General features: G+C 38.4%; 1 protein-coding gene and 1 long non-coding RNA gene across 6 annotated transcripts in view; one reads left to right on the top strand and one right to left on the bottom strand.

Moving 5' to 3' along the window:
- Positions 1-969: 969 nt before the first annotated feature.
- LOC102150832 (uncharacterized) lies at positions 970-23,249 on the bottom strand. 5 transcript variants are annotated; one of them, XR_011437599.1, is made up of 8 exons: positions 23,124-23,229; positions 20,235-20,318; positions 14,355-14,584; positions 12,682-12,744; positions 11,466-11,724; positions 5,700-5,967; positions 2,638-2,874; positions 970-1,566 (listed from the first exon to the last, which is right to left on the bottom strand). It is a non-coding gene; the product is annotated as an uncharacterized lncRNA (long non-coding RNA). The 5 variants fall into 5 exon arrangements; XR_011437600.1 differs by having other exon boundaries at positions 12,682-12,739; XR_011437597.1 differs by lacking the exon at positions 11,466-11,724 and having other exon boundaries at positions 23,124-23,249.
- Positions 19,886-24,995, top strand: part of GRXCR1 (glutaredoxin and cysteine rich domain containing 1) — a 116,965-nt gene continuing 111,855 nt past the window's right edge. The window contains exon 1 of the mRNA XM_001496545.6: positions 19,886-20,977. Within this exon, the coding sequence (XP_001496595.3) occupies positions 20,576-20,977 (402 nt within the window). The 5' untranslated portion in view covers positions 19,886-20,575. The remainder of the gene's footprint in view (positions 20,978-24,995) is intronic.

Genomic DNA, 24,995 nt, shown 5'->3' with positions numbered 1-24,995 from the left:
TGGTTCCCTGAGGCTAGAGTCCATTCATAAAATATTGAAATGCACAAGCCCGGTTATTTATCTTGATCCGCTTTTACAACAAGGGATTGCGCTCAGGGCCACTGGTGCTTTGTTATGAGAATGTTATTTAGTCCTCTAAAAATGAAACATAAAGCGACAGTCAAAAAAGCCAGATGAGCTCTCCAGGTTGTTAAAAAGAGGTTTTGTCCTTTTCCATTTCCCATAAAAGCCCAGCTGTACCACCTTCTAAAATTGGAACCTATTCATGTGCTCTCCAGGTGCCAGGGCATAAAAATCAAACGTGGAGAAAGCTGAAGCAAGATATTTCAAAAATAAAAATAAGAAGTAGGAATGGGGAAAGAGGTAAATGAAAAGAAAGTGAATGAAAAGGTAGAAGGGAAAGAAAAAATGTCCATATGGAAATACTTTGATGGGGTAAAGTGCACATAGAATTTTATTAAACAGAGTGGATTTATTGGATAAGAAATGATCATTAATCCACCTAATTGTTTTAGTTGGATTGTCTGCTCAAGGTTCAGCCATTCAAATTCTCTGGCTTATATTTTTACATTTAAAAATATGGGACCGAAAGCCAGTTAGTAGGGAAGTTTGGGATAAACCCAGACCTACCAATTACGAGTGCAGTTTTTTCCACACCTAAGGACTTGGGCTTCACCGGAAACTGTGAGAATCAGAAAGGACATACTTGAGATGTGTTTAGAAGGGAGCACAAGCAGTTTTGTGGATTTGGTAACTATGTAGAGAGAGACAAAGGAAGAGGGAAGATTTGGAGAGAAGAAATTCTAAATCCACTAAAAAGAGGAGTGCCATCGGCAGAAGTGGAGATGACTAGAAAGAGGAGGATGAGGAATAATGAAGTTCTATTTTAGATATTTTATGCTTAGGTAATAAAATCACACTTTGTTGAAAATGCCTGGTGGGCATGTGGAGTAAAGGAAAGTCATGAAGTTGCTTTAAATCTTCAATATATTTTCACTCAAATGCTCCATTTTCCTAGAGCCAATCTATGTACATATCAGATCCAGAGAGTTAAAGATTTTCCCATAAGGAGTTTCAGGTCCCAGTGAAGTGAGCAACAGGAAGTTTATGCCTGGATGGTGCTTTGTAGTAATAAGAAGGAGCAACTCTTTTGGTGAATTTTCCCTAGTGACTCAGGGTTGTTGGTTGTAAGCAACATAAAGCTATTCACAGCGGGATAAGCTAGAGGTGTCCATGGCAGGACAATTTGCCAGGCCTCATGAGGGCCGAGAGCTGGAAATCCCCAGGAATCAAGTCAGCTGCTTTCTCCATCTTTTTTTCTCTTTGAAGCATGTAGAATTGCTGTGTTCTAATTCCAAGTCATCTGATTGGGTCGTTCAAGGGACAGGGTCATATGACCCACTACCCACTTGGTAGAGGTGCTGGAATGGACACTATGAAGAAGCATGGCCAAGGCAGGCAATTTGAAAACATGTCTGCCAAATGTCATTGGTGAGGTATTCTACTGAGTATGTGGAGAGCGGGGGGTCCAGAGCAGGTTGGTGGAAATACATCAAGACAACAAATCTGTGAAAACATATTGCTTTGTAAGAATGTTGAAGGCATTTTAAGAAAGGACTGGGTATTGACTTAGTTAATTAACTTTATTATTATTTCACTGGAGCATTAAAACAAATATTAATATTTGGGAGGGAAATTTATCTTATTCCTTCATTTTTTAATTCATTCAACGGACATTTTTGGAAGACCTTCCAAGTGACAGTCATTGTTCTAGATGCTGGGATATAGCATTTATCAAAATTGTTTAAGTCTTTGCTCCAGAGAAGTTAACATAGGGAAGATAGACCATAGGAGACAAATCATTGCAAAATATGAAGATAATAAATAATATTGATAAATATGTATAATATAAAGAAATAAAAAATAATAAAAAGGATAAAGTAGATTAAGGAAAATAGTGATAGGTTTTATCTGTCAGGGAATACCATCATAAATATATCATTTATTGTCTAATGGAGATACCATGAGTATGAAAACAAGAACTATTTAGTAATTCTTGGGTAGACATCAACTGGGACTGTCTCAGGCAACCTGAACAGCAAGCTGGTCACCCTACTGATAGTGTGACATTGGGGAAGTTGGGGAGCAGGTGATGTATTTATTTAAGAGGACGTGGTCCAGAAAGAGGGAATGCTTGAACCATTCTACACAGACTTTGGGCCCTGGGTGTTTATCATTTTAGAATTTTTGAAATAAGGAGTGGACTCTGCTGTGGCATTGCCTTTCCCAGGAAGGACCCCTTAGGCACTAGCCATATGAGGACTGGCCGACCTGCCCCGTCAGAGCCTGACCACTGATATAGGTGATTGTCAGTGTGGAGTAGAAGCATTGCTGGTCCGAAGGCAGCCTTTCCCACCCTGTGGTCACAGAAAGATGGTGTTATGGTGAGTTTGCTTTGTAAAAGGCTGGATTCAATTTGTGGCTCTAGTTTGAGAAACCTTTTTGTCTGGAGACTTGACTCAACCAAAGCCTGATGGCCGCTGTAGGATAAACTGCTGCCTCTCTTTTCTCGGTTTGCCCTTTGCCCCCACACAACCCTCTGCTTCTAGGCATCCTCTGAAAGCTTGGGCCGCTCACCCTGCTGCTGTTGGCTGTCACACTTCAGTTCATTGAGCACCTGCAGCGGCTTTGTTGTTGCCACCTGTTCTCCACGTGCCCTGCTCAGCTCAGCAGACCATGTTCTGTCAAGAAACTGCACTCTGGGGTTAGTAAGCTGGCGAGCCTGGCAGCTTGGGGAGGTTGGACGGCTTGCGCTGTGTTACTTCCTCCTCCTCCTCCTCGTCATAAAGTACCCATGGACACAAAGACCTCATGCTGGAAAACAATAGCAACAACACATTAGGGTTAGGATTAATAGCTGTTACTCATTGGGAAGTACTTTTGCCAGATACTTAAAAACACTAAGCATTAAAAATCCTAATCTTCACTCACCGGTGAGACAGATACAGTACTGCTAGGTTTATCCATGTGAAGTTACTTATACTCTAACACTTTTGACCTACAGAAATGACAATTTCATATGGCTAGACCTAATATTTTACAGGCAAAGAAAAGGAAGTCCAGGGAAATTAAAAACAAAAAACAACTGACCAAAGTCACACAATTTGGCTCAGCTAGTATTTTAATGCAAGGCCATTGCCTCCTGGGTCCACAGTCCTTCCACGGCATCTCACCTACTGCTGGATCCTGTATAAAGGAGATTAATTGGTTCTTTATTTGGAGAGAGCTCAGGCTAGAATACACAGATGCAGAGGGATTTGTAGAGCCTACAAAATCCCCTAATCCTGGAGAGCACTGACCCAGTGCTGGGACATTTGGACCAGAGGGTGACACCCTAATACTCAAGCTCTTGAACACTAAGAAGGCACTGCAAGGTCAGAAATCAAAAAGAGAAATGGGCAAAATAGTCAATTCAGAGAGAGTCCAGATAAGAGGACCTGTGAGGACATTGCTATGGTCCGCACGTGGAGCAGGAGCCTGCAGGAAGGTGGAAGGCGGAAGCTGGAACCATTTCCCAATGGGGGTTCCTCAAATCCCATGAACCTCAAGAAATGCCTGGAGCCAAATAGGCTGGGAAATTGCATTCTCCTGCAATTTGACTGGAACCAGCACAGGAATGAGACCAGGAACTAAGGAATATCTCTCTGTCTCTCCTGCTGTTGTCCTCCACCCCAAACTCTGCTTCTGTTTTCCTCTGGACAACTGTATTTCCTCTTTTCCCTTCTTTACAAAGAGATCTCTCAGTTTCTCTGTGCATTTGGTGAAAAATAATCACTCCAAGAATGCTCCTAAATTCCATGCCCACAAAGACTGGAGAGAATCACTGCATGCATTTAGTGATTTCCTGGAGAGACAAGCCAAATGATCAGGGGTGGGTCAGAGGTCTCCTGAAACCAGGGATAGGCTCCACCCACACTCCCTAAAGAGGGCATCCAGTACAATATATACACCGAAATGTTTGCTGTCTTTGGCATCAAGCCGAATTGAGAAGCTAGAGAAATTTGCTTTCATGCTTTTTTCTCTTCTGGCATGTCTGTGCTCACAGGAATCTTCACAGCCTACCCCAATATTGGGGTCTGCCCTCTCTCTTCCCGAGCCGTCCCATGACACAAGAGGCTGAGATGTCCTATTTCCATGCTCCCCTGGGGCTCCTCTGAAAATTTCCAGTAGGAAGTAAATCTAATAAATGGGGGTCTTGGTTTTAGAATAAGATTTGTACTGACCTTAGGTATTGTGAGGAGTGGCTATAATCTATAAAATTAAAAAAAGATTATGGGCATATAAATTAATAAGAATAATCCCTTAAAATTTGCAAGAAAATAAGTATTTGGAGAGATATAAAATCAGCCATCCTTTTCTGTCCAACATGGTTCCCATTTTAGCACTGAAAACCCCTGGTCCCAGAAAACACCCCACCCCTCTCTCAGGCAAACTGGGACTACTGTTGACCCTAGACAGACAAAGAATGCCTGGTTTATCTCTCTAGAGTAGGTATGGAGGGTAAAGGAGGCTATTTTCCTTTCCTCCTCATAAAGTGATTGGGTTAATAAACATTGTTTATCCCTGCAAATCTATACTAGCTTAAAAAAGTATGTATTTCTTTGAACTGAGTTTAATAAACATCCAGATTTAGCAGATATGGCTTTATTCCACAATGTATAGATGTAAGGAACATTCCATATAGATATGTTAGAAATTCTGTTTTACTTGCTCTAAACAAGCATTTCTCGAACTTTGAGATGCATGGGAATCCCCTGGGGATCTTGTTAAAAGTCAGATTCTGGGGCCGGCCCTGTGGCATAGTGGTTAAGTTTGTGTGGTCCACTTTGGCTGAGATTTGCAGGCCTGGATCCTGGGCACAGACCTAGCACCACTCATCAAGCCATGCTGTGGTGGCATCCCACATACAAAAGAGGAATTTGCACAGGTGTTAGCTCAGGGCCAATTTTCCTCACAAAAAACCCCAAACCCAAACAAAACAAAACAAAACAAGTCAGATTCTGATTCATTAGCTCTAGCTGGGGTCTGAGGGTCTGCATTTCCAACAAGCTCTCAAACCACATGATGCTAATGGTCTGAGGACCACACGCTGACTAGAAAGATTCTAAATCATCGTCCATTGTTTAGAACCCCTGACTGGAAAACTTTAATTAGAGTATTATTTTGGACCATGCCTCTTTAGGATCCTATAAGAATTATGAGGGCTCATTTGGTGGTTGAAAAATGAAAGGATGGGCTTTGCTTACAGTTTCCCAAAGCAGAGAGAGCAAAAGAGAGATTGATATCTTTAAACATTTTCCTGCAACACAAATATATCTTTTGGGCATAAAGTTTTAAACTCATTCACTTGTTTTAATTTTTAAAGCTCAAATTTGCTCTGCTATACATATAGAGAAAGCTATGCTTCGGGTAATAGATGTCTGAGTTTGCAAATAATTGCTGATGGAAAATCTGACCTTTTTGGCTGCCAACATCATCATCTGATTGAAAGTTAAAATTTTCTGTCACTAAGAAGCTATTTGGGTGATCATTTTGCAAAATCAGCTTCTTCAGATCCCATTTTTACGATCTGATGTGTTAGACAGCATGTGAGAGCCATTGGAAGCTAAAGCACTAAAGGATTGCAAAATCTTACTCACAAAGTAACTTCATGAGTCGAGTGCCACCTGGACAGCTTAGTAGAATATGCTTCTCAAGATTTTAAGTCTCAACTCTCCTTGGTCATCTTCTAGATTACAGAATACCACATGGTGATCTTTGAGTACTTCGAATAGGAATAAGAAAGCTGATGAAGGAATACATTTAAAGATACTAGTCCATTTTCTGTGCCTCCCAATTGATACTCCTTTGGAGTGTGTGTATTGTGCTGGCTGAGCCTGGACAGACTTTGATCTCTTGAGCAGATGCCTGTAACAAAAATTTAGCTGGGCTTTAGGGACGGTTAATGTCTCCACAGGCTGCAGAATGTTATTAAGGCTTGATTGCAATCTCCTGACATGATAAAACAGAATTAAAGAACAGGAACCGCCTGCTTGGCAGCTCTGAGGGCAGTTGGAAAGCTCAGAGAAGGCAGAAGCATTAAGGAAGAAAGAATGCTGACAGAAGCTGGGCAGGTAGACAGGGCTATTTAATTCAGAGTGGTAGGTGTTAATTAATTTATTTTGGGAGAGGGAGATCTGATTTCTAACCTAGACTACAAGCTGTTGCCAGTCTAGTTGGGAACAATGTCCTAACAGCTGTAGGCATATCATCCGTCGTCTGGGTGGCTGACCTCACATCGTATCCATCTTCCTGTGTCTAGACTCACTGTGCTATGTCAGTTGGACGCCAGCAGCTCATTTTTCTTACTCTTCAACGTTAGTTTTACTATATGTGCCTGTCTAGCTGCTTACCTCTGCTCTTAATTTCTCTTTGAACTCCTTTGAAGCCCTAAAATGATCTGTGGCAGGTGGAAAGAAGGAAACTGAGAGTGACTTGGAAGTTATGGCTCTTTCTAGAATGGCATAATATAAATGTATGCAGTCTTGGCTTTGTATACTTTTAAGGTGGGTCAAATGCTATCCAGAAGAAAGGCTAGTCATTAAAATTCACCAAAGTAAATGTCAGGCTCGTGGTGTCCTGATTTCCTGTCTGGTCTCTGCTGTTTCACTGCCAAAAATTATTTTCTTTCAATTCCATTGTTTCACGTAACAAAGGGCTCGCCTAATGATGTCCTCTCATGTGCAGTTCTATGGAAACGTTTATTATAGTAATTAATTTTTCAAGGCAAAAAAAATGGTATGATGTATTATGAAATACAAGCAGAAATGAATGAAAGTTTTTGGGTAATTTTTAAAAGTATTTTGATGTAGTGGAAAGAGCACTGGATTTTGGTATCGAAAATCTGGTTCAAGCAAGTCACTTAAAAATCTGAGTCTGGTACATGTTTGTCAAAATCATGAATCTGTAGCTTCGAAAGTGAGTTTTTTTGTTTGTAAATTAAACTTGGGTAAATATAACTATAAAAATCTGAGGAATAACTATGCTTTACTTATTAAAATATGAAGATAACACATACTCATCTGAAAATACAGAAAAGCATAAAAAAGTAAAAAACTAGTCATAACATTTCAACCACGAGATAATCACATCTCTATTTTCTGGTTACAGTGGGTTCAGTTAATTATATTAACCCGTCCATCATGGTGCTCTGTCACCACCGGTCTATGCAAAGCCTCTCTTTCCTCCTTCCTCCTCTATTCCCACTCCCATTTCCATCCTTTACCTTATGTGCACCTGTGGAATACACTTCAATTTATATCACCGTAGCAAAATATGTCATGTTGTTTGTGCATGCATTTGTTTTTATTCTACTTGTATGATATATTATTGTCTATAGAACCCATTCTATTTCTAAATTATTTTACTCAACACTAATACTATGCATTAAAGATATATCAGGGTTATGCATAAATTTAGCTTATTGATCCCAATTTCTAGATGGCATTTGGCAGGGCTATTGCTTCTAATTTCCCACAGCTCCACACAATACTGAAATAAACTTCCTCATACACGTCCTCTCGTGGACCTGAGAGGTAACGTTATATACGCCTGAGTGGGTTTGCTGGGTCATGGGATCCAGAATGTTTGCCTCAGTGTACATACCCTGAGTAATTTTAGAAGGCTCTCAATTTGCCACACATCCACCAACGTTTATGTATTTAATTAGCTTTCTGTCTATATTTAAAAAAATAGAAATTCTCTTGTTATATAATTTACTTCTAAAACTGTTTTACCATGGGCATTTTTCATAATTTAAAATAGCATTCTAATGTTTATATTTAAAACTAGACTTTCATTATTGGACTGTCATCATTTGTTTAACTGATATCTTATTTTGTGACATTCAGGTAAAATATGCTTCTAAGATAGGACATAAACAAATTAAGAAATTGAATTAATTCTGTTAATTAATAAAAACCTAATTATTCAAAATAATAAATTTGAATTAACTCAAATTAATAAATTGCATCACTGACATTTGGACATGGTCAGGAATCTACTCCTTACCAATCTTGGAGTGTTCCTAAGTGTAACTCTTTGGTTAGAGGAAACTAATGAAACTTCGACTGTATTAAGAGAAATGATTCAATAAATTAAAGGATAAACTGAAAAGAAATGGAAACTTCGCTTCCAGAGCAACTCTACACATCATATGCTCTGACAATCACGTTGCTGGGCACGCATTTAGTCAATGGAAGTAAAAACCAACTATGAGGTATGTCATGTCCCCTATGTAGAGGAAGACCAATGCAAGTGCCTAGACTCACTGGCCAGAATTATCTTAGGATAGAAGGTAATTAAAAAAAATAAAACCCCTCAGTTTTAGCAATATATTTACTTTTGATAAAGCTAAACTTCCTTGCAAGTTTCCTTGTTGAGTAAAACGAAGCCAACATTTATGTTACATTCTACAGTGATTCAGTCTTTTCAGGATGTACATATTGATTATTCTTCCCCTCCCCCACACCATCTCTGATACAAATCTGCAAGTTTGTATTGAGGGTTAAGATGATACTTTCAGATCATCAATGACTTGCCATAAATTGGTTTTGGAGAATTCACTCTTGATATCTTTTAAAGAGAGTCTTCAACCTTTTAGATTGAAGATTTTCTATCCATAGAGTACAAAATGATATACGTAAAAGGAATTACAGAAATCCAAGCATAAGAAAAGGAAAGACAGGAGTGCTGATTATGATTCCCTTCTAAAATGTAACCTTCTGCATTTGTCTGAGATTTACTAAGACTTTTGTGTAGGGGCGAGGAAAACTTCTGAAAAAGATGAAATAACCTTCCATGAAAATGCTGTTTTTTGATGATAGGATGTTATTCACTACGTGCTGTGCTTTGTATCCAGACAGTAAACTTTAAGTTAGCCATTTACGAAGGGCAAATTTATTCCTTAATTAAGGGAGCTCAAAGCAGACTGTGTACTAGACGTCTCACTTTTTTCTTGTTTACTTACTTGGAACAGAGAGAATTATTTTCTGTGAAGAATGCTACTTTCAGAGTACTACCATTTTAAACACACGTGATTGCAGGTAGCTTGGGAACTTTTGGAGGTTAAAATATTCATGTTCAAATTGTTCTGTGTTGATATTTTAACTGGAGGATGACTTGAAGAGGAAGGAGAGCAGGCCACTTTCTGCGCGGGTGAGGAGTAGCCTTGTTCATATCTGTATGGACAGGGCCAAGGGCAATGCTGGGTACACAAAACATGCTGAAAAGTATTTCCTGAATAAGTGAATGGGTTGGGAAATTAAGCAATTGGGTTTGTAAGGGAAAAAGTGAAAGTATAAAGATGGCTATTGATTTTCTGACTTTCTGAAAGGTTGCTGGCACTCAAGTTCAGCTCAAATGTTCCATTTGTATAGGACACAGGATGGTGGGATTAACAATGAACCAGGAATAACTTTATCTCATTGTGCCTCCATTTATTCAATCTGGGAAGTAGATATATTGATATTTACCTCTTATTTTTATTTTTCTTATGCCTCCTTCCTAAATGTTTTAAATTTATTTTATGTTGCTATATCGTATGCACTTTTGTAGCCTTCTTTTAGTCCCTATAAGAATTGAGTGGGGTAAATATAATTTGAAATAATGACAGCTGTTTTGTCTTACATCAAATGAGATTTCCCATAAGTAAGTCTTCATAAATTCTTCATAAACAAACATTTGTAAACATATATGAAGGGTCATGTTAGCACACACTCTGCTTATTACTATTTTAAGGAAAATATCAGATTATTTCCCCCAACGGAAGTTACAGCTAACGTGCTGCTCTAGCTCCTCACTCTGTCTGTCCACGTTAGAGTTAGGGCTTGACTCACCATTTACTCCCAATTTTCCCATCTGTAAAATGGTTGTTTCATTATCCCTTATCTCAGAAATGTTATGAGATTAAATAAAGTAACAAGCAGTGTTCTCTGTCTGTTTCACCCGGTTCGTTCCTTCCCATCTTCACCCTGCGGGCGAGGACATCCCCTGCCACCAATAACACATTGCATTTATGCCATGAGATGTAATCAGTATACGCAGTAGAACATCTTGGTGGTTTCAGAGATGCTCCTTTCTGAAATATTTGAAAGACCTGAGCTTGTTCCCATAGAGGGGCGACAAGACCCAGATTCAGTGGCTCTGACTGCGCAGAGCGACAGTCAAATGGAGCTGGGCTCCTGGGAGGAGAGCAGAGAAGCAGAAAAGACAGGGTGGGGGGAGATGGGAGTGGGGAGAAGGAAATCTTGGATGCCCCTCTGAGACTCAATTTATTGGATAGAAAGGTGCCCTTACAGAGATAACAAATAAATGAATGGCCAATCCTCTGGATCCCAGTGTGTTCCTGACAGACCTCTGGTAAGAATGCATCCTTTCTGGCAATGAAGTTCTTTCTTGCCTGTCCCTTTGGCTGCTGCACAGTGTTAAATAAAAGTTACGTGTATGTGCATCTTGTCACATACACCCATATTCATTGAATCTAAGATGTTATCAGTTGAAAGATGCATCCTTATTTATGAAACACTGAGAAAGAAAAAAAAAAAACCCTGCTAATTTAACCATGGCACAATATTTTATTGTGACTTGAAATTGTTATTTTAAACATATGGAAAAAACTCTTTTAGAAGTATTTATACATAGATTGCCCTTATATATGGCTCTTGAGCATACATATGAAGGCAAATAAATATAAAATAAATTGATTAGGATATTTCTAAATGTGTTTGTAGGCAGAGTTTAACTCTTGCTAATCGCTTTTCCACTTGGAGTCATTGATGTGTGTGCTTTTTCACACAGTGCGATCGCTCCTTCCTGCAATCCAGAGCATTGATGGTGCAGCGTTTCTTAAAAGTGTATTTTGCTATTGTCTCAGATTTTCTTCCAAGCCAGTGACACCAGTGTGCAGGTTTTAATGTGCAGGCGACGAGAGCTATGTTCTGACTGTCTCTGAGTGATCCGAGGGTCAGCTGCACACCAATTTCAAATATGCTAACATGAAAAAAAATGTGTCTTAGAATTGATGAAATATGGTAGTAAATACTCAAAAGTGGTAGGATCCTCAGATTCCTCTTTTAACTACCTGAACAGCATTCTAGGTTGGGCCCTTCACATTCATGTAGTGGTGAGCATATGTTGCAGGCTTCCACCGCCTGAGGGAACAAATGATTCCTAAATTACAGTGGCTCTGAGCCTTCAACTCATGGATAGTGGACCTCAGTGTCGAACTCCAAAGCCTACAGAATTGAGGAAAGGGATGTTCCGTGCATCTCACAGGGAAAACAATACAGCCCCATGTGGTGCGCTTTCCCCCTTTGGCTCCTTCTTATCAATACCCACCACCCTGAAGCTTCCTGGAGAGGACTTACAGATGTCAACTGCTGCCCCTGCTCCTCGAGAAGCCACAATGTCCACATCAAGGGCGCTGTCTTCTAATGCTCCGAGCAAGGGTTAATCTCCAGGGTGTCAGAGATGTAGGAGTTTTTGTGCAGAAGTGGGGACAATGGTCATCTCAACTCCTCGTCTCATTTTATCCCCTGGGTTCCAAAGCAGCAAGGCTTATCCCTGGAGCCCATGGAGTCTTCTAAGAGACTCCCAGCTTCTGGTTGCCACCCTGCAATCTTAGGGCTTCAAACCGTTCCAAGGTTCCAAGAGGGAAACAGACACCAAGATGTCATCACCATTATTCCCTCACACAACCCACCTACTCACTCTCGGCTTCCCTGATCCTGACAAAATACAACAGATAATACCACCCACCCAGCCACACTCACATTTCTTTCAGCCGCAAACCAGGAGTGATCCCTAAACATTGCAGTTTGTGCAAAACGAAGAGGCAGAGGAAGTATAATGATCCATGTTCTATTATGCTATTTTAGCCCAACAGGAATGATCTTTTACTCAATTTGCACACATATTCCCTTGTTTGTAAGGAATTTAATTTTAACTGTAGTTTGTTCCCCTCAAGAAGATGATAAACTTCTTGAGAGCAAAGATTATCTCAAACATCCTTTGTGCATCTCTCCTAATGGTGGGCAGTCGATATAAGTGATTAATGAATTTTTATTTCGTTTCTAATATGACTTACATATTCATACTGGAAAAAGATTCTCTTTGCAAACAGAGCAGATCAAAGACAAATCAGTCCGATTATCTTAGAGTTCCAAGTTTATATTTGCAAAAGCTTTGGAAATCGCATTAACTCATTTTGTGAAAGATGATGCAAAACTATACTGTAAAAGCCCCCTCTTCAATGTGTAATTGCTACTTTGGGAGATTTGACTGGACTGCATGATTTCTGGGGTCATGTGCTTTTTCAGCCACAGAGCTCGTAATTTATATCCCATCACGCCTTCTCTTCAAGGGAACTTTCCTAGCCTTTCTTGGGCACCACTCATGTGCTCTTAAGAAACTTTCTAGTTTGTTTGTGGACTCAAAACTATAATCTCACCAGAAAGACAAACAAACAAAATCTCTAGATTTCTAAATGAACACAGGTTTTTTGTCTTGCTGGCTCCCCGTTTTTCCTCTCCTTGCCAGTTTTAACCTTCGTCTCAGACAGTAGAATCAACAGTCCCCTGTTACCTTGGCAACGATGATAGGATAATAGAGTTAGGTTGTCCCAGGGCTCCACTCTAGCATCCTGCTCTTGGAAGAAAAAAGGTAACATGGTTATGAAATATCATTTGTGATACTTTAAAGAGGCAACGCCCATTCATTTTAAATTTGTACCATTTATTGGTAAAAGATAATGTATGTTAAACTTTCAGTGATTTAAAAAACTCAACCACAAGAATAAGACAGAGTCTGTCTCAGAATAAGAATTTCTTTAATCTGTATTTTTCCAGTCAGCTTGCATGTTTCTCTTGACATTCTACCTTTTCACCAATTTAAAAATAATGACTAAGAAAAATTTATCAGCAGGGTCATCGCTGAGAGCATTGCCATTTTATCTCAGTAGATTTGAAAATTCTTAAGGATCTTTACACTTTCTGCAAGCACATTCTCACTAGGGCAACATAAATTCATGCTCCAGAGATTTCCAGTCTTAAGCTGCCACACTGAGCACTGACATTGTGCTGAGATCTGCTGCTGATCTGGAACACTGCTTTTAGTTTCCTAGGCTGATGTTTCTAATACTGTGACTCTATTTCTCTGTTCTCTTGCTTCTGTTCTGATTCTGGAAAAATCTCAAGGGTAAACTGTGGTCTTTATAATATTTAGTAAGATACTTTGAGTATCTCTGGGTCTGATTCTGCGTTTTAAAAGCTTTATTCATTCATCTTTATTCTTGAGTGCCATGTTCATTTATCCTGTCTGCCCTTTTCTCCACGCCAGTTGGATTTGTTTTTGGCGTGGTTTCAAATAGGTTTTTGAGATGTAAACTTCCCAAGTGTAGGATAAATATAAGTGTAATTTTATCCATTGATAGTCTCTTTATTAGGTATTAAAAAATGTCAAATCCATACACCAATATCCTGGAGTAATAACACAGTTAGTTGAAAAACCTTTCTACCATAAGACATATTTATAAGTAGTCTACATAGTGACAGTCAGATTGAAGAATAACGTAAAAGTGATTTCTTTTTTTTATTCCAGTTTGAAGAACCTTAGCCACACAATACACAAGAAACTTCTTATTCAAGAGGAAATAGCAAAATCCTCCTTTCATGCTCGAGAATGAAGCTTGAGCCTATAGCTACCTGGTGCTGAGTGGACTGGATGCTTGAATCACATGGCTTTTATCAGTTTAAGGCAGCCAAGTCAACTTTCAACACCTAATAGGTAAACTTGATTTATTGCTCTTTGATTTCTTCTTGGACTATAGGCAGAGTACACTATTTACTCTCTAGCATTCAACAATTTCTAATATAGTGTAGATGGTGCCTTGATGACACCAATAGCATTATATGACTCCAATCTTTTGCCTGAAAAGTAAATAAACGTTATTTCCCACCTTGCATAGGGAGTGGAAGCAGGACAGAAAGAGATGGAAGTAATCATGTTAGTTATTTACCTTTCTCCTGAATATGAGGTCAGTTTGTTCTGACATTAAAATCTAACTTAGCTAATTTTAATTCGGCACACATTTTTCTGAGCACTGTTTATATGCAAAACATTCTACAAGATACAGCGGGGGAATCAAAGATGAAAACCGAATTGGAAAAGTCTATTTGGGGAAGCTGTTGCTCCGGGGGCTCTTTATGGATCCTCCTTCATCTGTGATTTTGCTAATTTTAGAGAGTTTAGGTACTTACCCAATGGAAGTGCTGGTGCATGTTGAATCCACAGCTGTGCAGCTCCAGGAGTCTGAGACAGCTGTGCCTACCCAGAATCCATAGGGCTGGCACTGAAACCACCTCCCCCCAGTGCAGCACTTAATATGTAATAACCTCTCAGTCCGGAGATATAGAGTGAGTGAGGCTACCGGAAACTGGAGCCCTTCTCCAGGATCTACGTGATGACAGAGTGGTTCAGCCTTGATGCCCTAGAATCAGACCAGAAACAGAATGTGGTTGCCTTGATTCCCTGCCAGTTAATTGTGCTGATCTAGTCCCATTCTTCTCACTGTCCTCCAAACAGTGTGTGTATTTAGTTAAAGTAACTGATAATAATGTCTAGCCATCATTTGTTGAGCAGCATGCTAAACACTTCATACACATCCTTCTATTTAATCTTTCCAAACACTCTATGCAATAGGAACTACTATTTGACAGATGGGGAAACTGAGGCTCAGGTCACATAGAGGAAGGCCTACCCAAGATTCAAACCCAGCATTGTGTGTCCCCACAACCCTCATTCTTAACCACTAATCTATAAACTAAGAAATCATTCATCTTTCTTGATATATAATAAGGCAATAGTCTTGTTTTCAAAGAATAGTTCCTGTAATGCATTCCGTTTTTTTTGTGATTAGAAGTTCTCTGCCCTTCAAATTAATAATTGAGCTGTGAATTTTGATTTGTGTATTTGTGTTGGTTAAGAAAGTTTCAATATTCTATAAGCCGAAAAGTTTCAGGGATAGCTTATTTTCTCTATTTCACTGGTGGTTGGTAAATCTTTTTTCCCCTCGAATCACCAGTGTAGTTAGAAAATGAAAATCGATAGGTTCTCTCCATCCACAGAAGTTCTGGGAACAGAGCTTGGGGAGCGAGTCATGCTTTATTACTTCTCCAGTTCCAAGTGTTGCTGGAGTAAAGACACTTACTCTGCCAACAACTGGCAGAGTTTCTGCTTCGCTTTCAATGATCAATGTTTAGTGTTTTCAAGACCAAAAAACAAAATAGTGAATGTGATAGTTATAAAATAGCTATAAAACTGGAGGCATGTTGCACATATTTACTATGATTCAGGGGACTTTTAAAAATTATGCTGCAAAAGCCAGGAATATGGATAAAATTACTTCTTACCACACAATCGTAATCAGACACAAAACTGTATGTGGAGCAATATTTGGAGACAGGATGAGTAAAAGAATAATTATATTTTATGTCATGCTTTCTCTACAAATACGGAAACAATTAGATAGTCTGATTAAAAAACTGACACTGACAAATATCCAGGCCTAAGTCTAGCTGCTAGGTTACCATTTCTACTGGGAATTGACCAAGGGGTAATTTTTTTCTTTGAATTCATCATTAATAGTATTGTTCCAAAATAGTTCTAGTTTCATTAATGCAGCATTCTAAGCCCAAATACCTTCTGGAATTTGTAACTTACTATTTTAAATAAATAGATGGCCACTGATGTCAAATCTAGGAATATTTGAAATATTTCTATATTGGTAATATGATTTATAGGTTTTTTTTCATGTTTTGAGGGGGTTGCATAAATTAAGGATTAGATTAGGAAGGAAAGGTCTTGCTAGTCTTGTCCTCTTTTGAAAAGAGCTTTGTAGAATGGGAGTCAACTTGTCTTCAGCCACTTTGCCTTTTCTTAGCTCTTTGAACAAACCTACTGGTTTTCTGCCTCTGGACCTTTACATATGTCACTGCAGCTGAGGAACTATCTCCAGCTCCTCCTGTCCACCTCAGATCTTTACGTGATCAACCTCTTTTAAGTTTGGTAGACTCTAGTTTAATTTCTCCTTTTCAGAGAGGCTTACTGTGGCTATTTGGTCTAAAGTAGGCTCACTTCTTTTATTATTTCTCATTATAGCTACTTGTTCTTAGTAATTCTTGTTATAATTTTATTATATATTTATTTATTGTATGTTATCTATCTACCTTTAAAGTCAGGGTACATGCTCATTAGGGTCACCTGTATAAATCTAGCAACTCTCTGACGTTCAGTAGGTGTTCAATAAATATTGTTAAATGAATGAATGATTGTAAGAGTACATCTGAAGGAAGAGAAGGAAATTCTTGTTGAAGGAAGTTATGCTAACCTGCTAAAATAAAGGGAATAAACTGATACTGGCAACAAGTGGCAAATGGAGTAGTTAGAAGTTGCTCTATTGACATGAAGCAGCTGGGAACAAATTGTGAACAGAATGAGGGTGGAGAATGTTGAGAATAGTGTTGATGTCTTAAATTGGAGATGACTACAAATTTGGTTACTTCAAGGAAGAGGGATTCTATATTCTTAAGACACTGTACTGAACTGTAGCTATTTTGTTTAAGCATATGTTACCAACGGAAGGCGTGGACATACTTTTATATGTCTTTATATTTACTGTAGTGTCTGCTATGTCTTATCCTTGGGTGGCACTCAATAGATACTTCTAGAATACTCATTGCTTGAATGAAAGAAGAATTGCAAAGATTTATCCACTGAGAAGAATAGCTAAATTTTTATTTTAGCTTAAGATAGAAGTGTGAATTACGATTATCAAGGATATATTATATATCAAGGTATAAAACTTCTCGCACTAGCAGATACTTCCTCGTACTTGTGGTGGGCTGCTTTCCAGTCTAGTGGACTTTCAGTTCATCCTTGAAAGAGAGATGACTCTTAGCTAGGCTCATTATTTAAAAATATTATATATGCATATACATGCATGTATATAGGTACATATATATACACTATATATATTTTTAATATATATATTTAAAATATCACAAAATTTCTTATCATTCTAGTGAATTTTTTCTATTCTTCAAATATATTTATTGACTGTGTTCTTGTATAACCATTGTCTTGCCTTAAGGCTAAAATTAGTTATCTATCCACATGGTATATATGCACACCATCACAGACATTGAATAATGTGTTCCAGATACTTTGCAAGCACAACTTCCTGAGGTAGATATTGTTATCTCGATACTACTGTTGGGAAATTGAAGATTTGGGTAGTGAAAAGAAGAGTCTCACTTAGATATGCTGGAATTGGAACCAAGGTTCCTTTGACTGCAAAATCTTGCTTGTGCTACAGTACACTGTTTCCAACTCAAAAGCCTAGAAAGGTGGAACTGGGGTAGATTATGTGGGGAGCTCAGGACAGAGAAATAATTTGGACAAACACAGAGTTTTGATTTGTTTTTTTAAAGATTGTCGCCTGAGCTAACATCTGTTGCCAGTCTTTTTTTTTTTTCCTTCTTGTTCTCCCCAAAGCCCCCCAGTACATAGTTGTATATGCTAGTTGTGAGTGCTTCTGGTTGTGCTATGTGGAATGCTGCTTCATCATTACTTGATGAGCGGTGCCGTGTCTGCGCCCAGGATCTGAACCAGTGAAACCCCAGGCTGCCGAAGACGAGCATAGGAACCCAACCAATCGATTATGGGGCCAGCCCCTGATTTTTTTCTTGATTAAGCTAATATCCCTGCCCTTCCCACTCATTACTGTGTATTCTGAAAGATCTGGACATTTGGATGTAAAATTTCATTGTTATTTTTCTTCTGCCCCAATAAATATTTCCTCGCTTAAGTTCTCTTGTTATATACTTTGACTATATACTCTTATACTTTGCCGAGTTAAAGCCACTTTATATTGTCACTTAGATATAGTTGACATAGTGCTCTCTCTCTCCCTCTTTTCCTCCCCCGTTTCTTTTTTGGCATTATATAGAATTCTCTAATGTTTGATTGCCAATTTGATTAGCCATGTGGTAGAGATTCTCATATTTCTCCATCTTTCTCTTCAGTGAGAGTTCTATAGGAAGAAAATATTCAGAATGAAAATTATCAATAGTGGTCATGGGGCCAGCCCAGTGGCACAGCAGTTAAGTTCACACGTTCCGCTTTGGCGGCCCGGGGTTTGCTGGTTCGGATCCCTGGTGCTGATCTATGCACTGCTTGTCAAGCCATGCTGTGGCAGACATCCCACAAATAAAGTAGAGGAAGATGGGCACGGATGTTAGCCCTGGGCCAGTCTTCCTCAGCAAAAAACAGGAGGATTGACAGCAGATGTTAGCTCAGGGCTAATCTTCCTCAAAAAAAAAAAAACATAAAAAAAGAAAAAAATAGTGGTCAAAGTTGGGAAAATATAACACCAATGAAACACTGCTTTTCAACTTGGCAAAGTAAAAAGTATTGAAAACTGGTAATTTTCAATGTTGGCATTAACAAGAGTACAGTAAATAGTAACTCACATACTAGTAGAAGTATAAATTATACAACTTTTCTCATAAGCAATTCACAGTTTGTATCAAAAGTTCTACATTTAAAAAAATTCTTGCCCCATTAACTTTACACAAAGGAATTTGTGCTAAAGAACTACTTAGATATATGTACACTGATTTATGAGCAAGAATATTCAGTACAGCATTTTTTTTACTAAATATTTTAAATAACTTAAACATCCGGTAATCCAGAAAGAATAAAATAAAACATAGTATAGCTATTAGAAGGACTTTTAGTATATACGTTGAATTCATGTTTTTCAGAAATAAAGATATAAGAAATGACTCGCTATATAAATCTGAATGGAAAAACCAAGAAACTAAATAAGCGCAGTATGATTTTATATATGAGAGCACATTAGTCAAATTCTGTAATGATAGCTGCTCTAACAAACAGCCTTTAAACTTCAGTCTCCATTGCTTAACACAATACAGGCTTACTTTTGCTCATAGCATAGTCTATAGTCCAATTCAGGGTGGTGTTAGCTGTGAATTTCTCTGTGACTCTGACAAGCTCAGTATTTGGCTTCAACATTGCTGGGGTCTTCCAGATAGCAGGTGGGGAAGGAAGAGAAATAGCATGGACAAGGCACTGTCTCTGTCCCAACCACCTTAGTCCACAAATGATACATGACTTTTGCTCACATCCCATCAGAAAACGCTAGGCACTTATTCCCTCTCCTCTTAAATGCAAGAGGCTGGGCAATGTAGTTCTGTGAGCATCAGAGCATCTCATCTTCATACAGACTGGGAGAAAATTCACAAAATTATTAATATCTCTAGTGATATTATTTGTGACTTTTTTTTCAATTTTGTGCTATTTTCTGAATTTTATAAAATAAGTAAAAATTAAGTTCATAACCAGATAAAATTATAAACATTAAAAAACTTGACATGCATTGTGAGGGCCAGCTGCATATATGCTCCCTCTGGAGGTACAGACAGGTGGGAGTACTCCCTATAGTCTAAGTTTCAATATGGTCTTGTATCTTAAGAGGTTCTTCAAGTGTTTGCCAAAGTGACAGGAAATTCACAGGCACAGAGCAAGGAGGAACCTTCTCTATGCATGGGTGATTTGGATGGAGTATTTATCAGTGCTGATCACTTGGATTGCTTTGGCTGATCTGGCTGGCTTGGAGGATTTTCCATTCTTCCCTCATTGTTCCATATGTTTCCTTTCCAAAACCTTTCCCTCTGTGGAAGAGAACATTTTCCGCTAGCTGAAGTGGGAAAGCCACAAAGCCAAAGTTCTCTTTTGAGAGTCTGTTAAAAAGTTATTCTTTAGCAAAACTACTTGTATCTGAAGATGTAGATTGAAAATTCATCTTATACAATGTAGGTAAAGTCTAATTGATGCTTTAATAAGAACCAATATTGATAGCTTTATGCAGGGTTGTAGCATGCTCATTTCCCTTTATCAAGATTGCCCATTGAGAGAGAAAGACGGGAGAAACGAGCAATGTGAGAAGTCTGGGACCTCCCTTCCTACACAGTTGACTCCATATGTTATCTCTGGCCTCCACTCTGGACAATGAACTGTAAAGCTATTTCTGCTGCTAAGATCCTTTTCTCACTCACCATTGGCTTCAAAATTCAAGTCTTTCATTTCTTTGTTCTGTACTTATTTTCTGTTTCATTGCATGCCACTTTCTTGCACTTGTCCTGTTAAAGAATCCATCATGGCTAGTTAATATTTAAAGGCTGGGATCATTTTGCAGGTTTTAGTTTAAAGGTAACCATAGCACACACACACACATTCATTATTAATAGCACAGATGCACTGTAAGTTCTTGGGAATCTTCTTTCCTTTCAATGTTAGTTTCGTGACTGCTGCTGTCACTAGAATTAAGCTCTAATATTGCCATGTGGCAGGTGAACTAACGTAATAGCAAGGGAATGCAGAATTATGTGAACTGTTTATGGGGGTGGATGTGACCATGCTAAAAAGGGAGACGAAACCAGAAAATGACAGGCCGCGGAAAGTCCGGTTTCGGATCGCGTCATCTCACAGCGGGCGAGTTCTGAAGGAGGTGTATGAAGATGGGCAACCAGCAGGCTCTCTGGATTCTGAATGTGCCAGTATCTGTGGCAGAGATGGACTAAGTGAGTCTGAGGGACAGCAAAATGGCCACATAGGATCAGAAGGTGATGAGCATGAGAATGACGAGGATAACTTGCTGGTGTTAGCAAGGGCTGCCAGTGAGAAGGCATTTGGTACAAGAAGAGTCAACATTTTAAGCAAAAATGGTACAGTGAGAGGCGTCAAATACAAAGTGAGTGCTGGCCAAGCTCTATTTAACAATTTACCCAAAGTATTACAGGTAAGTCATTGCACTTTGCTCCTTTTGAAACTTGTTCCTAACTCACCATCTCAACACCAGTCTGTTCTCTGGTTTAAGGCAAGCCTCTCTTATTCATGACTCCTACATACTTCATGAGTCACTCCCCCATCTAAGATATTGTCTCAACATCCATCGATTAAAAATAAGGTCATTACACTAAGAAAACTAGATTGACTTCTCAAAGTCAAATTTCTAACATTTAAGTGGTCTTTTCTTCCAGTGTGTAATAACTAAGACGATATGTCTATTTCTTAGCCAAGAAAAAGACAGACTGTAGTGGTCAGAGCATGTGAGCAAAACTTAGAAGTTAATTTCTGGTTTATCATCCTGAAGACACCAGTTTAGCATTAATCATCAACTGTATAATATTTAAACTGGAAAAACTGAGTGCTGTGTTCAGTGGAGTTGGATTCAGCTGGAATATTAGGAAGATACAAAGGCAACCTTTGACTTTCTCCCATTCCTGCGGAGGTTGCCTGTTTCCTCTGAGGTGCATTTCTCCATTCATTTGCCCTTAAGGACTCTACAGCAGCACTTGAAAAAGTTATTCCTCCATATGTGTACAGACTGAAATCCAGATCTTATAGTAAAAAATGAGCCCTTAAAATGTGATAGATTCTGCACAGTAATGTACGAATGTATAATTCAGGTGCTGGGGTCTTTGGCAATGATCTAATGTTAAGACAAGTTTTTGAAATTGCCTGGAAGCATTGGTAAAATGATTTTCTGTTAAAAACAGACATCGTTAATTCAGGATTGGAATTCATAATCACTATCATTAAGGTAGCAAACCAATATTTTTCATTGTAATACCATTTTATATCTTTTTCAATGTAAATAAAATGATTTCTTGTGATGAAATTATTCAGTGCCTTGATGTTGTGTAAGGATGCCAGAGTGGTGGGGAGAAAGGATTTTAATCAGTTAGTTGACTATTTTTCATTTCAAAGGAAGTATTTGGAAAGATTGCATCATGAGGATTTAAAAAAGAAATTAAAGGGCAAAAGCAGTTAAGATCAAAGTTTCTTTTCATATGCAGAATTTACCCGTGAAGGATTTCACAGATTGGGCGCTAGAGGGTAGGGAGCCAAAAAATCAAAAACTGATGACTATATTTGACTAGGTTGGCAACATTTGTATAGATTTCTCAAGATGTGACTATTAGGTTGAGAGAATCTCAGTGGCCTCTGTGTTTCATCTGATGCAGAAATTGTTATTGCCAAGGTGTAGACCGAGACTCTGTAACAGTTAAATTTAAAAATGTTTGCATTCATTGTGATTAATTTAGCTTGTCATGATTTGAATGGCTTTATGACTTGCAGGGTTATTTACAAAACTGCTGTACTAATTTTAGTACTTTGATTTGAATTCATTTGTTCAAATCTCTCCAAAAACTATCATTTATGAGTAAATACCTTAAATCTTCAAAGTCTACAAGAGAAGAGCTTTTCCTCCCTATGGCTTTATTCTGATAGTGCTATAAATTCACAAATAGGAGACAGAGGAAATTCCAAAGTCAGATTTTTTGTACTAGATTAAGTTACAACATTTACTGGGTGTTTTTTCTATGCATAATTCCATCAGCCCTTTTTTGAGAAAAAAATCCAATGAAACTGTCATTTTCTAATAAAATAACCTCATTCCATTTACCCTCTGCTTTAAGAGGACAATAATGGTTACTAGTAAACGTTCCTCAAAGTTTTTTTTTTTAAGATTTTATTTTTTTTCCTTTTTCTCCCCAAAGCCCCCCAGTACTTAGTTGTATATTCTTCGTTGTGGGTCCTTCTAGTTGTGGCATGTGGGATGCCGCCTCAGCGTGGTTTTGATGAGCAGTGCCATGTCGGCCCGAGGATTCGAACCAACGAAACACTGGGCCTCCTGCAGTGGAGCGCACAAACTTAACCACTCAGCCACGGGGCCAGCCCCACCTCAAAGTTTTTGATATTTAAGCAGTTTTTTTTCCAGCTAGTCCTTCTTTCTTTACAATATAGGTAATCAGCCCATGGGAGATATTCACAAGTTTTGTCCGTCATCATTAGTTTGATCATCATCATCATCATCATCATCATCATGGGAATATTCTCTGATCTCTCTAGGACAAAAGATAAGTTAAAGGAGCTCCTACCTTGGATCAGAGCTGCCAATTGACTATTCTAAGTGGGCTCCATTCACATCATTGTGTGAACAGCACCCCTTGGAGTTGTTCAATACGGTCTACCTAGCATTATGTTGAGAGCTGACTTGGATGCTTGCTACTTGCTAAGGGATGTGTGTGTCATAAAGGGTGACATATGTCTTAGGCATGTGTCTTAGGATGACTAAGTAGGTTCCCATAGGCATCCCACCATGCAGTAGTAGAGAAGCCCCAGGGGCTAAAAGCAGAAGTTACCATTCGATTACTCCTATACATGGGTATGGGACCAGATGTGAGTCTTCCCTGGATGTCTGTATATTTTTCATATCCCTTGGAAAGTAAGGAGCAAGCTTAATAAGATGTAACTAGAATGTAGCAATTTCTCTCAGGGAGGAAAAAATGGAGGGTTTTATCTTGGATATTTGATTAAGGTTCCAAAGCACAGCCAATCTTACTGAAGGAAGGAACTGTGACTGAAGAAACAGTCAGGTCTTTCTCCCTATTTTAAATTATAAAACCTTAAAGCACTCAACTTGAAACTTGAGAAGAAACCTTAAATATAAAGAAAAACTTTCAAAGACTCTGTAAATCACTTTGCTTCCTCTCTATTAGTTTCCCATTCTGTTATTCCTGTCTCATAAAGCATTGACATATGCCTTGCAAAAATTTCAACTGTGAAGAGAATAGTCATTGAAACTATTTGCTTCAAACATTTTTACTTCTTAGCACCGCTTATTTAGAAAGTTGTCTATAAAAGGGATAGTAGAATAAATTTCTATTTCATTTGTCAATTAATTTGCCCTACAGAATTCTGGGTAATTGAGGATGTTCAATATTAATCAAGGTTGTTAAGGGTCTTGATAAACCAGGAGGCAGAGAGAGAAAGATCACCTGGATGCTCAGGTGGACCCTGTAGAGAGTGGTTCCTTGGTTCCTTGGTGAATCACTCAAAGGCCTTGAGCTGGTCTACATTATGGCTCTTCAGATCCAGGTGCTTGAGTTTTTCTTCTCTTCCAGAGGTGACAAGAATATAATGCTCAAGAGAGGCCAATTTGGAAATCTGAAAACCTAGAATCTAGTCATGGCCCGGAAATATGCATTTATTAGAAGCTGTTTAGGTTGTTCTTATATATATTAAAGTTTGAGAATTATTGACATAGACTGTAAAAGGGAAATTCATCTAGTTCCCTAGAGTTAATAAAAATCTTCCATAATGTTCTTATGTCTTCAGTATTTAACGAGGAAAATGAAGATGATATGTATTGATCTATGACTTTTGCTTCTGATTAGGTTAGATCTCCAGGAGGGTCTGTCCTGAGCCAAAGATGGATCCTGACAGACATGTTTCCTGTTGGTATCCTAATGTGTCAATTAGTTGGTTTAGGAACAGGCCCAGAAATCCTACCAGTACACTCTGATGTTCGTGTTCTGTTTTAGTTCTCTTTAAGAAATTCTGTTGTAAGTAAGGCTATTTCTATCTAGGTAAATAATTTTACTCCTCATGACTTAAAAATTTTAGAAACGAATTATTATTTATTTAAAAAAATTATTCACTGTTATCTCATGCAAGACAAATTACAAAACCACTGTATAGCTCATGGCTTTCATCACCCAGTTTGCACGATTGGATTTGAGATACACCTTACTCTTAGCAGCAACATTATTTCCAAAGTCTCTTGGAGTGGGTCAATGATGCAGATAATTAAGATCATTAATTTTTTCTAATTTATTCTTATGGGATTAAATTTCAGACGGTAGTCATTTCTTGACCTTATCTTCAACCTTTTAAGTTGAAGCTATTAGAATCTTCTAATGTAGTTTCCATAATTTTTATTTTCCCTCTTTCTACAAATTTAAAATTAC

The sequence above is a fragment of the Equus caballus genome, chromosome 3, assembly GCF_041296265.1.
Source record: "Equus caballus isolate H_3958 breed thoroughbred chromosome 3, TB-T2T, whole genome shotgun sequence".
In the NCBI taxonomy this organism is placed as follows: Eukaryota; Metazoa; Chordata; class Mammalia; order Perissodactyla; family Equidae; genus Equus; species Equus caballus.
This window is presented reverse-complemented; position numbering and strand designations above follow the sequence as displayed.